The 13,094-nt window shown below is 36.6% G+C and overlaps 1 protein-coding gene across 6 annotated transcripts in view; it reads left to right on the top strand.

Annotated features, from left to right (window-relative positions):
* ERC2 (ELKS/RAB6-interacting/CAST family member 2) overlaps positions 1–13,094 on the top strand; it is a 547,432-nt gene that overhangs the window by 189,562 nt on the left and 344,776 nt on the right. For all 6 annotated transcript variants that reach the window (XM_076346281.1, XM_076346286.1, XM_076346285.1 and 3 more), the window contains one exon: positions 6,218–6,385. In XM_076346281.1, coding sequence (XP_076202396.1) covers positions 6,218–6,385 — 168 coding nt within the window. The remainder of the gene's footprint in view (positions 1–6,217; positions 6,386–13,094) is intronic.

Genomic DNA, 13,094 nt, shown 5'->3' with positions numbered 1-13,094 from the left:
TCTATCAAAATACGTGGGCCATTGTGTGGGTGGATTTTTGAATTAAAGTGCTCTGCTGTATCAGTCTCAAGATATCTGACCACTGGTTGAGGAGATGTAAGAAAATAGAGATATATTTGGCAGATTTTTTTTTTTTCTTTTTTTCTTCCCAACATTGGTGTCAGGACACAATCTAATTTGAGCTCCACAAAAAATAGCTTCTGGGGAGGAAGACTAGAGATAATTCTGTTCCCTGTACTTGCAAGGAGAAAAGGATGACACAGATTGAAAACCATGCTGTGTTATAAATATTATCCTTTTCTGATCTTAAAGGTTTCAGTCTGAGCTCTCACATGGACTTGGCTTTAATTATAATATATAATGGCTAAAATATTTCTGCACAAAGGGGAAAAAAAGAGAGAGCATCAAATAAGGTATTATCTTATAAAAGGATAGGAAAATGTATGGTTTGCAGAAGATTAGTTTGAATCTCTGTGATCCAGATTGAAACATGGGAAATGCTATGTCAGTTAACCCAGGTCACTAGCTTCTTCTCATCATATTTGAGAAAGATTTCTGTTTCACCAGGAAGGTGAAATTCCTTTATTCCTTTAAGAAGGAATTTCCTTGTAATTCAGTAGACCTCAAATTCTAGCTAGAACAGTAGAGCATTTATTTGCTGACCTATGGTTCATTGGGAAAGGGCTGGGAAATAAGACAGTTTAACCTCCTAAGTATGGCATTGGATTTGTCGTGGCTTGGAGGTTACGTCATGGACTGTTCTGGAAGTGTCAGAGTCCCTGACAGAGAACATGTGGTGTAAGCCCGTCTTTTATCTCTCTGTGTTAGCAACGAGGGTGGCCTCTTTGGCTCTGGAGCAGCCAGAACGACTCACCTGCCAGAGAGGGAGGAGTGGGGCTAGGAGACACTGGCACTGGAATGGAGGATCTGCCACCTAAGGCTATGGTTGGACATGCCGTACTCTTTCCTTCCCAATGCTTGAACTGTCCTTGTGTGAAGTGGGGTTGCTGGGATCAAGATTCTTTGGCTGTTTCAAATCTTTTAGAACATTCTTCTCAGTGCAGTTGAAGCTGCACTTCAGTCATGCTTTAAAGCTTTTATTTGAAGCTACCAAGGCTAGAAATGAATTCTTAAATGAAAACTGAGATAGTCATATTAAGAGCAATCTCTTGTGAGAACTGGGGTTCTAGGCAGAAGTTATACCACTTACATCTAAATATGTTCAGATCTTAAGTCCATGTGCAACTTCTTACGGAAGAATGCAATTCACCTCAAACACAAGTGCTCATTAATGAGTGTTAAAGTGTTACCATGGAGCCGAAAGAATTGATCGAAGGTGTCAACTATTTACATGAAGGCCTGTGGAGTAATCTATTTATGACATTAACAAGAAAACAATCTGTTTCTGCATTTAGAGTCAGTCTAGACAACTCTGAAATACTAGGTGCCTGGTACTCTGTGGCACAGTCCAGGTCATAACCCTTGTGCTAAATTAAAGGTTTTCGTGTGAGTGGCCTGAACTCTAACCAGTGAAAGGAAAGATGGAGATTGCGGCTGTGCTGCAGGGTTCCATGTGTGTTTCTTTTTGGTGTGAAAGAAAACCACCATGGACCTTCTCTTGTCCCTCCAGGTTGAATTTGTGTCTTTGTTTAGGGAATAGAAATAACGTATTAGTTGTGTTATGAGCTGGCTAGTGGTGAAAGTAAATGCAGAAAGGTTCAGCCATGTGGTGCTCTTTAATTGTGTGAGGGCAGGATTGGGGTCTGAGAAACTGGAGTGGACAGAGCTCTGCTCCCCTTTCCACACAGGTTGTCACTCACAGACTTGGACTTCAGCACCATCTGCTCATCCTCTCAACACTTCTTCTTGTGCTCCCAAGTTTTAATGCCTAAAATCCCCATTCCTGAGTTGAATCTAGTGAGCTGTGATGACAGGGTGTCTGGGAAGAAATTTGTGAAGAAGAATGAGAATTGTCTGCTCAGCCCTTAGAGTGGGGACTGGATGGGTAGGGAAGAAAGGCTATTGTCTCAGAAACTGCCTGGTTCAGCCAAGCAGAACAGAACTGTATCAGCACATGTGTAAGCTACTGTGTTATCCCAGTCACTAGGGAATGGTATCAGTGCTCTGTTTATCAGTGGGTCTAATCACCTTCAACTCCCTTTGACTTCAAGCATTAAGCTTCTGCCTAGTCACGGTTGGAAAATGAGACTTGCAATGCCTGACTGAAGAGAACCCCTTTTGGAGCTCCCGCTGCAATGTTATGACGAGCTTCTCAGCTGCAGCTTAAAGGCCCAACAGAGATTTTTGTGATTTGACTTAAGGGATTGCTTTTAGACATGAAGCAAGTAAGTGATTAAGTATAAAGAATATGTGGTAATGAGTTTCAGATGAAGTCTTTTATGTTTATTGAGAGAGGTCTGAAAGTTTGCTGCTACTACTATTTCTTGTTTTCTAACTTAAAAAGTCATCTTTGAATCTCATATTGCACACTGCTTACAAACTGCAAGATCCTATTACTGTAATATTGTAAAAAAAGTCTTAAAAATAAAATAAATCCAGTAGAATATAAATCTTTTTTCCAGTGTATAGAAAAGCAATGAGCCATTTTAAGAGCAGGAAGAACATGCATTTCAAGATCCAATAGATCATCTAAATTGGTCCCAAACCAAGTTTTAAAATGGCATTGCAAAGACTTTGCTTTGAATAAATTTAGCATTACAAAATTCAGAATATAAATAAAAATAAATTAGATTTGCTGATTATTTTGTACTTTACCAATATTCTGATTAACTAGGGAAAAAAGTGCTTAGTATATATGACCCTTTCTGACTATTCCAACTGTAGAACTTAAAAATGCTAAACTAACATTTATGCCCTTTCAGTTACTTCCATCTAGCTTTTTATTATGAATAAACTTTATGAATTTCTAGGTAATGTAAACTTTAAACCCTTGTTCTTTATTTTCTGACATTTGTATGTTTAAAATTTGGATTAGTAAATCTAAAATTTCTCACTTGCCTGACTTCCTGCAGCTCTCTTGTAGATGGAGAATTATTCTAGATTGCCACATCATATATTTTCAATCCAAACCTCGTCTTCTTAATGGCGTACCTTGCAGCCAAAACAAGCCTGTGTGGGTCCGCTTAATGTGAACACCTTATGGTTTCAGAGCTGCAGAAGAAAACAGTATCAGAAAAATGGCCTCTATTCCAGGAAACCTGTCTTTGTAATAACAAATGATTGCACTCTCTTTATCTTAGTTCTCTACTTTGCATGAAATTATAATATCATTCTAATGGCTTGCAAACCTTGCAAAGGTTCTCCATGCCCATGCTGCCACCTCTGTGTGCTTTCTGTGCTACATAGCGTCTTTCTCTCTCTGGGTGGAGCGGAAGGGCAAATGTAGAAGTAAGTCTATAGCAGTATTTTTAGTATCTCCTCTCCTGGACTCTAAGTTTCAATGTGTTAACCAGCTTTCTGGAAAACTGAAATATTTCACTAAGAATAAACTCCTTGATCTCCATACCCCAGGCTTGAATTTGGGAGTTTGAGATTGCACAAGGAATGCAGAATTGGATCTGTAATGCTTAACACTAACAGTGGGTTGGTTTTGTTGATCTCTTACGATGTTTAAAAGTGCTGACAAAATTTCATGGGTATACTATATTTTCTTATATTATTTTATTTACAAATTACCCTTCAATAATATGAGGCTTACATTAAAAAAAAAAAAGTGTCTCTTTTGGTCTTTAAAAACTTGATATATGATGAAATCTGTTTTTTACCCCAAAATATCCCCACCCAGTACTCTATGCTGTGTTGCCTGTGAGCTGCTCAGTGATTCCTTTGTAAGTGCATTTCTGAAGCAGAATGTGGAAACGGGTATGATTTAGTGGAAGTGCTCACTGAAGGGACCAGTGAATATAAGGTGCAACTCTTGCAGTACTGATGGTTAAACCCAAACATATTCTGTTGCTTTAATGAATTGAGATGTCTACTATTTTATTACAAAAATACCATTTATTACAAAGGTATTGAGTAGAATTTACGTGATGGATAATTCTTTCTTTGGCATTAGTGAATTAAGTTCTGCCCCCCCAGCATATTTTAAGTCAGACAAAGAAATTGATAAATATTTTAAACTAGAGAGATACATTCCAGTTCAGTTTAATTTCTGGTTTTTTTCCCTTTACAATTCTTCTTCATTTGTCTATTCAATTTAGTCCACCCTTCCATAGACTTTTTTTAAGCTTTCTTGTAGGAATAATGTTACTTGCTCTTTCCATTTCAGTGAAATGTATAATTTTTCATTTTGCTAATTATCAAGGTCAGCAAAGATTACATGCATCATATTTTGAACCCCCTACATTCTACAGTGAGTGTCTTTATATTCTTGAATTATTACAGTACTGGTTCCTAATTGTCTTGCTCTTCACTGCTATATAAAAAGCTGCACCATTAAAACTTGCAAAACTTCATTTTCCAGCTCTACTTTTTGCTTGCAATTTCACGTTATGGTCTCACCTCCACTTGACCATAGCATCATTGTAAGACCACTTAAGTATTTGTTTTATTCCATTCTGTTATTGTATTTTAATTTAAGGAAGCTGTGACAAGATCTCTTACTTCGAATACCTTTTTGAAAGTTCTTGAGTGCCAATAGTCTGAATAGTATATTAGAAGTTCTCAAAGATTCTATCAGTGAGCATCCTGACAGTGACTGCTTCCTCTTCCCTTCACAGTGTGAAGAGTAACACCTTTTCCATTTGGAATCATATCTTACCTTATGGTAACTAATCTAGGCAGTGCTTATGTAGAAAGGTATTACTAAAAAAGGTACTAGGAATTCGAAGCTGTGAAGTAGGATTGTTAAATCTACTTGAAAAAAGTTGCTTTCCTGTCTAGCTCTTTGTTTCTTCCCCTATTTTGACATTTTTTGTGTGTTTCCACCTGGATCCATGTGTATATGCCTACTGCTGTGGCCGTGTCTGCCTTTTTACATTGTGCATACTTTCCTGTTTCTTGATTATACTCCCCAAAGAGCCAGTTCCCTCCTTCTCCATTTCCTCGAACAGGTACCATGTCATTTAGATTTTCCTTTTTGTCATCACTTTGGTCCTTGTTTCACCAAATGTTTTTCTCTTTTTGATGATAATATTTATGCTGCTGTCCTTGAAGGTGGCTGCTGCTTCCCCCTGTCCCCACCTCGTGTAATGGAGGAGAGTCAGCTATTTTTCCTCCTTATTTCCAAATGCTTTTATGAGTACCCAAGCTTTTAACTGCAATTAGCAGTAGAGCTGCTTATAGAAACAACTGTATACAAATAGTAACTAGTATCAAGCGATCTATGGATTTTTTCCAGACCACCAACAAGTATTTGCCTGACCATAATTTGAGAACTGTTTGAATTGTGCTAAGAGAACAATGAAATTGCATGCTTGAGCACTTACACAGCAAGAAATGAGAAAATCAAGGCTACATACACCTTCTGGGCTGTTAGAATGCTTTTGATTTTTTTTTTTCTTTCTTTTTTGGGGATTTTTTTTAGGGTTTCTAAAGGAAAATGCAGTTATGTAATGCAGAGCAATTTGGTGAGGTTCTTGATTAAGACATTTCTGCTTAGGAAAATCCTTGGAATATCCTTTATTTTGGTTGACAAGGATTTGTGCTTACTACAGAAAAGTACAGTAAGGCCCATTTGTTAAGAGACTTATGTGATATACACTGGAGAAAAGTGAAGAACCTTATCATTTCCCTATTTGCCGTGTCTTTGTTAAATAATCCTGTTTCTAGTTTACCGATCTGTGCGCAAACCTGTGTAGTGACTGTAGCATCTGATTGCCCACTTCAGGGCTTTAATGGGCAGATTAATTACAGGATATAGACACTTATTTTTAATGAGTTATATATTTAATAAGTCAAGATGATTTTTTTTTTTTGAGTCCTTTATGCGTATGTCAAGTTAGGACTGTTTTAATGCTATTTCATGTTTTGACTATTCTACTTTTTCTTTTCATGCTTTGGTGCTAAAAGTGCTTTCATTTTTTATTACATTTTAACAAGTAAAAGAATCTCTTAGTCCGAGATAAAGTTGGAAAACCTACATAGAAAAGAAAGAAAATGTTTCTTAAGTGACAAAAAAAAAGGGAATTAGAAAAAATAAATAAAATGTTATATCTTTACTAAAACCTAAATATGTTTGATTTACTTACTGTAGGTTGATGCCTTGCGGTTACGATTGGAAGAAAAAGAAACCTTTCTCAATAAAAAAACAAAACAACTTCAAGACCTCACAGAAGAGAAAGGAACCCTGGCTGGAGAGATTCGAGATATGAAAGACATGTTAGAAGTAAAAGAAAGAAAAATTAATGTCCTTCAAAAAAAGGTAAGATCACTGATGATAGGATATGTTGTAAAACTTTTGAGGCATATTTAAAGGAAATATATTAATTTCTTATAGCATATTACTTTTAATATATTAAAAAAATGCAAGGAGTAAGTCTGTAATAGTCAAGTAGTTGTCTAATATAAAATGTGTGTTACTGTTTTCCATGGGATCATTTCTATAGTATTATATCTTAATTATATTATGTCACAAAAATATTAGGTGCTGCAGTTTCCACAAAATTATTGGAGTTAAATGAAAGTCCTAAAAATTCTGACAAAACTTCTTATTCCTCAACATGAGGGATTCCGTTATCCTTACTAACACTGATTACTACTCTTTCCAAATAATGTAAATACAATGTGTGGGACTACTAAAAGATTAGCAACCTGAGCTAGTTGAAGAAGTCCCTGCTCATTGCAGGGGGGTTGGACTAGATGACCTTTAAAGGTCCCTTCCAACCCAAACTATTTTACGATTCTATGATTCTATGATTAGGAACCTGCTTTTTTTCATTGAAGACTTTTTTTGGGGGGGGAGGAGGGGAGTGGGGAGGAACCTAAATTAAGTCAATTATCTGCTTTTTCTGTGAGCTAAAGACATTAAGAAGGGAGGCTCTCTCCAAACAGCCTTATTAATCTTATTTCTAGTTTTCTACAAATTTAGCTAACTGCATTTACTCTCTTTGGGAAGTTGGATGTAATCACTATAGTTTCCACTTGGGGGGGTGAGTAGGGAGTTTCCTGGAAAGGCAGCTCTGCAAGGGTTCTTCATAGAGTAGTAGAGTGTTTATTTACCATATCCTTTTTCTTACAAAAATATTTATGCTAGCAGGTATGTTCTGTGTGTGTTGTGTGTATCACTCTATCGTATATAGATGCACTTGTGAGCATACAAATAAATGGAAAAAAAGTTCCTGGCATGAAATACATTTTACTATTACTTCTCCCCTCCATTTACAGCCACTCGAAGAATGGCTACTCCTTACTCTCTACTATTATGTACATAGTTCATGTTACTGTGGTTTTTCCTCCAGGATTCACGTAGGGTTCACATGGTCTAGCTGTGCTTCTGTCTGCAATTGGTTAAATACAATCTTTAAAAAGCCAAGTCCTTATTTTCCAGAATCTGAGAAGAGTGCTTTTTCAGGCCCAGGAAATAAGGCCTATCAAAACTGAAATATAGGTACTCATCCACTTTAACGTTATTTCTGAATATTTGCCTTGTTAGCAATGCTGATGATGTAAAGATAGCAAACTTCAAGCCTTTTAAGCTATGCTGAATGCTAATTAATTTTGGACATCACTTGAGAATTTTGAAGAAAAGAATGCATATTTTCTTATGGTTTGTATTCTAAAAAACCCCAAACAAACCAACAATTTACAGTTGGTCTTGTATTTAGATCTTGAGGAAATGAATCAGTAGGAGGAATGTGGATTCAGTGATCAAAATTGTGTGATGAATAGAATTCTCACAGAGCTGTCAGAACTATCTGTCATGGCTATGTGCTCAGAAATACACAACATAGCATGTTTTTCTGGTTTTAATACATCATGGCTGTTTTATTAGGGCTTGCAGATGGTCTTGCCTCTTTTGCATCTGCTTCTTAATGAAAATAATCACAAACCTCACTATCTCTTGTCACTAAATCATAGAGTAAACACGTTATAGCCTCGTAAGCTCTAGTATACAATGTGATAGATAAATCCTGCTAACTGCTAGGTGCAAAATCAGAGTTAGTACTAAATTGATTCTTTAAAACTGGAAGTAGCACCTGAATTTTTTTTGAGGTTTTTATTCTGGTAAATATGCTTCATCAGGGGACTTCTGAAGTTCAGTTTTTCTGCTATGGGCTAAATACTGGGTTTACTTAGAGAAGAATGGATTATGATGATTACTTAAAAAAAAAAAAGGAAGAGAAAAATAGTTTACATCACGTAAAAGTTATGTGTAGATTTGCTTCTCTGAAGCATTTTTAATAACCACATTATCTTAATATGTAGATGTTAGCATGCCCAAAAATGCTAATATCAGATCATCATTACACCTTTTTTTGTTTATAGGAAAAGAATATTGTATTTGGAAAATACATTTTTAAAATGACCCTTAGGTCACATTTCAGCTTTGGATCATTATTTTACTTGTGCCTTGCTTCCAATATGTTCGGAGATAAATTTACTCACAGATAATTTGACTAGAGAAAAATTTGATTGAAATATTGTCCTGCTCTACTCACCTCTGTTATTTAAATAAATCTAGAGTATGATACTATAAAGAATGCTTTCACTATTTACTTTTCATGTGTTTGGTGTACAATTCTGAAGTAGAAAATTCTGTATGTCACCAATGGAAATCCAGGCTTTTAAATTCATCTGGAAAAAAAATAATAATCTACTTGTCTAGTTAACCCAAGTGTTCAACTTCATTCTGACAGTGCTTATTAGATCATGACTTCTCATGGTTAGCCTCCTTGAGCATCCCAGCATCCTTGGCAGCAGATGCAATCTCATCTCTGGACCATGATACTTGCATGTAGAAGGGAAGGTGCTCAGTGTCTGTCTACTTTTTTTCAAGAAGCTTTCCTGGCATTAGTACCTTTCTGTTCTAGATAATTTTATCCTCACTACATAAAGTTATGTGTTCCAGGGCATTCATACCTCAGAGTCTTTATGTTCTGTCAAAGGCAAAGGGAGCACAGCTCCTTTTTGACCATAGGCAGATTGTTCATTCAGTCATCTATTCTATGATTCTATGTTTTATTTCAGGAATATGCTGGACTATGTGTAGTAGTAATTCCTAGTGCTGTAGTATTCTTATGGTAATATTTTTGTACTGTCACTTTTCAGGGATTTTCAGATAGTCTAGTAGTGGATGCTGTGCTTTAAGAAAAAGATTGTCCAATGTACCTCTTTTCTTTCCGGTTTTGACAGTGTACCTTTCCAATAGCAACCGTATATAAGAAGAAATTTTGATGGAAAAGTATTTGATATATATCGATTGCAGTAATTTTATCCTTTACTTGAATCTAATTACGCTTTTATCCTTTAGTCCTTCCTGGATTGCACATGCCTCTTGCATTCCTCCAGTTTTTGCTCATCTTCTCCTTCTGACCTTTTGGCCACTTCTTCCACTATTGTTTTCACTTCAAGTGATGACAGCCAGACATTTGAGTGTTGGCTATATAGAAATTAATTTGTTCTCATCGTGCACATACATGTGGAGAATTTGGTGGGTGGAAAGCAACATGGACTGCTTCATATGGCACTTAGAAGGTGAAACAATTCCTTTACATACCTTCTTTCAGGACATTGCCCTGGTTGCCTTCTTACTCTCATGAAAACCCTTCTGAAAGTGAAGGAATTGCTTCTAGTTCTTCCTAAGTTCTCTCTAGCCATAAGATTCTTCTGACTGTAATATTATAATGCTTGTCTCCATTTTCTTTTTTCTATGCAGGGCCAAATTTTATCTGTGCATTTTTATTTACTTTTGATATGAGGACTTGTGAATAACCAGTTATTTTAGCGCCTTCGTCTGTTGAGGCAAGATAGATGGCTACATCTTTCTCCACTCAGCCTGAAGTGCTTCACTCAGCCTAAAATAATATTTGTTTTAATGGCTGTATTCAAGTAATTGAAGAAGGAATAATTTGTATATAGTGCTTAAAAATATTTCTGTCAGTAATAACCTGAAACTGAGTAGGAAGGAATATGTAACTTGGAAAGATACAACTTCTAATTCCATATTCTTTCTCTTGTGTACATTACTATTATCTGCCATGTTGAAAAATACAAAGGAGGCCAAACCAAAACCGGAAAAGCTCCCTTTCAAAGTTGGAGCTGTTTCTTCTCCTTTCTGGATAGCTGTTATACTTGGAGGACAGGACAGGACAGGTTCTGTTGAGGGCTTCCTACTAAAGGTGTGGAAGAAACAAAAACATTGGCAACAAAACAGCTGTGGTGAGTCCCACGGGATGGCATAGGAACACACATAAGGCAACATGTTGCAGAAAACAGTAATGGGCTAGATAACGAGCTAATGATGCATTGTCCTTCCACGCAGTGGTTTTGGTGTAATTTTTGACCAAATTGAAAAACCGCTACACTATTCAGTATAATTTGCAGGCTTAAGGGAGGCCCAGCACTGGAACAGCATGCATTTAGAGGATTTGGATCAAGGTAGATTGGCGTGGAGTAATAATAAACTTATGTCAGTGTCAGAGGTGCAATATTACTTAATATTTCTTTCTTTTAGAATCTTTGGCACCACTGTTCCATTTTAGTGCCAGTAAAGTTGGGTATGCTGTTTTAATAGCCTTGTTTAACCTGGCAAAGCTAGTCTTACACCTCATATCTGTCAGTTTAGCATGCAGAGGGGCAGACCTCAGAAATCTTTATGTATTTCTTACCAGAACATGCAAGTTCTATGAATATGGCTGAGTTGTAGGCTGAAGGGTAGAAGTGCTGAACTGGATGATGATTCTTTCATGTCCCTTTTTGCTCCCAAATTTTCTCTTTCATACAGTGGCTATACCTGGTGTTGTCCTGTAGGAATCTGTAGATATTTTAAAAAACAATTATATACTCTGAAGTATGAGTCTCGGTGTTGAAAATAGTAGCTGTTGAGACAAGAACAGTGTGGAGGATGTAGACCTGGATCATATTAGGACAACAGCTTGTGGAAATTCTTTTGTGGGGACTATTATAAAAGAGCACCATGTAAAGGGGGCTAATATAATATTCTACTTTGACTTGCAACATAACTTTTCATGTAAAATGTTACAGTTTCCATCTTTAATAGTTTAAGCTTTGTGATTGATGAAGTGCTACATGACTGAGGGCCCTAACCTACCAGCTAATTAGCGTTTGAAGGAAATGTCATAAAGTCTTAGCTCTCATGTAATAACTGGAATCTGTACTTGGAGTGGCTGGACTGTGCACACTAGGTGATATTGTCCAGTTCGTGTTAAATTAAAATGTGTTGTACAATTAATTGTATGCATTACTGTTAGCTGTCTTCTAAAAAGGAGGAAATTTATCTACGGTCAGATTAGGAGTATACTAGCGTAAACAAATGAGTCCTACTCTTGTGCTTAGAAATTTGCATCAGTAGTATTGCTTGATGCAGGAATTCTGGCTGAGAACACCACTGAAATTGAAACTTCTGAATCCACAATGGTCCAGGAAGACCTAAGAGACCAATTTCTTTTGTTTGATCTTAACAAGTAGAAGGTGCAAGCACATTGCTTATAGAAGATGCCTTTGATTTTTTTTTTCATGGTTCAGTCAGTTGGGAGCACATTTTCATAATCCTGTAAAGGGGTCATGATGGCATGATGAAGGACATTATTAACTTTGTCAAATTCTATCAGAACACTGTAAAGACTGTTATGTGAACTGGGGTTTTGCAATTACCAAATCAGAGTTCTATTGTATTTCTGGAGTGAGACAACAAATTCTGAACTAATTAGTTGTTCTGTAAAACAGACTAATGTTCTGACTGCAGATTACCAGTGTTGTTAAAAAAAAATTAGGGAGTCATTGTAGTGTAACATGAAAGTTTTGATGTTTCAAAGCTGCTATGGTGGCTATTGACTTGTGTAATATATTAAGAAATGTTTCTTCTAATAATATATGCCCACTTTAAGGATACAGTGTTCATTGTACTTTGTTGGCTGCTTATGCTTGCAGCTTTGCCAAATCATGTCATGTTATTCAGATAAGACAGTCTGAAAGTGAGATTGAACTAAATATAGCCCATTGTTCATCCAGGGTGGTGGTGTTATTGATCCCAATACATTGCCAAAAAAATGGATCCTCAATGATTCTGCATTGAAAAAAAATGCAGCCTTGGGACCCTTAAACTTTGCATGTGGTACACCTCGAGGCTATCTGAATAAATACAGAAAAAACTCAAGCCTAACCAGTGCAGCTCTTTGGATGTTCTTGGCCTGTACACTGAGACACTAAGAACAATGTAATTAAGATCAGAGGCAGTGATCATCTGCACTTTCCTTTAGCTTCTTCAATTTCCCATTCTTTGTAACACACTACGCTTCTAAGTTTTTACACGTTATAAAAGGTGACTGAAAATATGTGACTTAATATAGGTTCACTAAGTGAAGCCAACCTGAATGATCATCCAGCCTAAAACTGTAGCTATGAGTTTAGGTAAGTCCTTGCACCTTGAAATCCATGATCGTTATAACGTTTTCTAGTCTGTGATTAAATCTACTGTCTTTTCCAATGAATTTGCTAACCACTGAAGCTAGAAGCCCAGCATTTTGTTGTCCTCACCACCACCCCTGATCACCTGCTTGCTACTGCTGCTTTTGTTCAAGTTTACACTTCAAAAGGAGAATAGTTGGATTACACGCTCCTGCTTACTGGCCTATTTAAAAGTAAGCAGTTATCTTCATAGGACAAAATCACTGAATTCCTCAGATGAAATTTCATGAGATTATAAAATCTCAAAACTGTTTTATCTAATGCCAGTTCTGTAAACATGGTAATTTTTGAATATCCGGTATATTGTAAATCATGGACCCTCAAGTAAGTGAAGAAATATTGACTGCACCTGGTCTTGGTGTTAAAGTTATTTGGAGATCTGCTCATAGTAATCATGTCTAAGCAGGTCTCCTCTTTATCAACGGCAGCTGACAAATTAATGAAATGGCTGGAGATGTTTGGTACCAGGTGTTTGGAAGAATTCA

Source organism: Aptenodytes patagonicus, chromosome 8 (genome assembly GCF_965638725.1).
Source record: "Aptenodytes patagonicus chromosome 8, bAptPat1.pri.cur, whole genome shotgun sequence".
In the NCBI taxonomy this organism is placed as follows: Eukaryota; Metazoa; Chordata; class Aves; order Sphenisciformes; family Spheniscidae; genus Aptenodytes; species Aptenodytes patagonicus.
The sequence above is the reverse complement of the archived record's forward strand: the minus strand, read 5'-3'. Positions and strand labels throughout refer to the sequence as shown.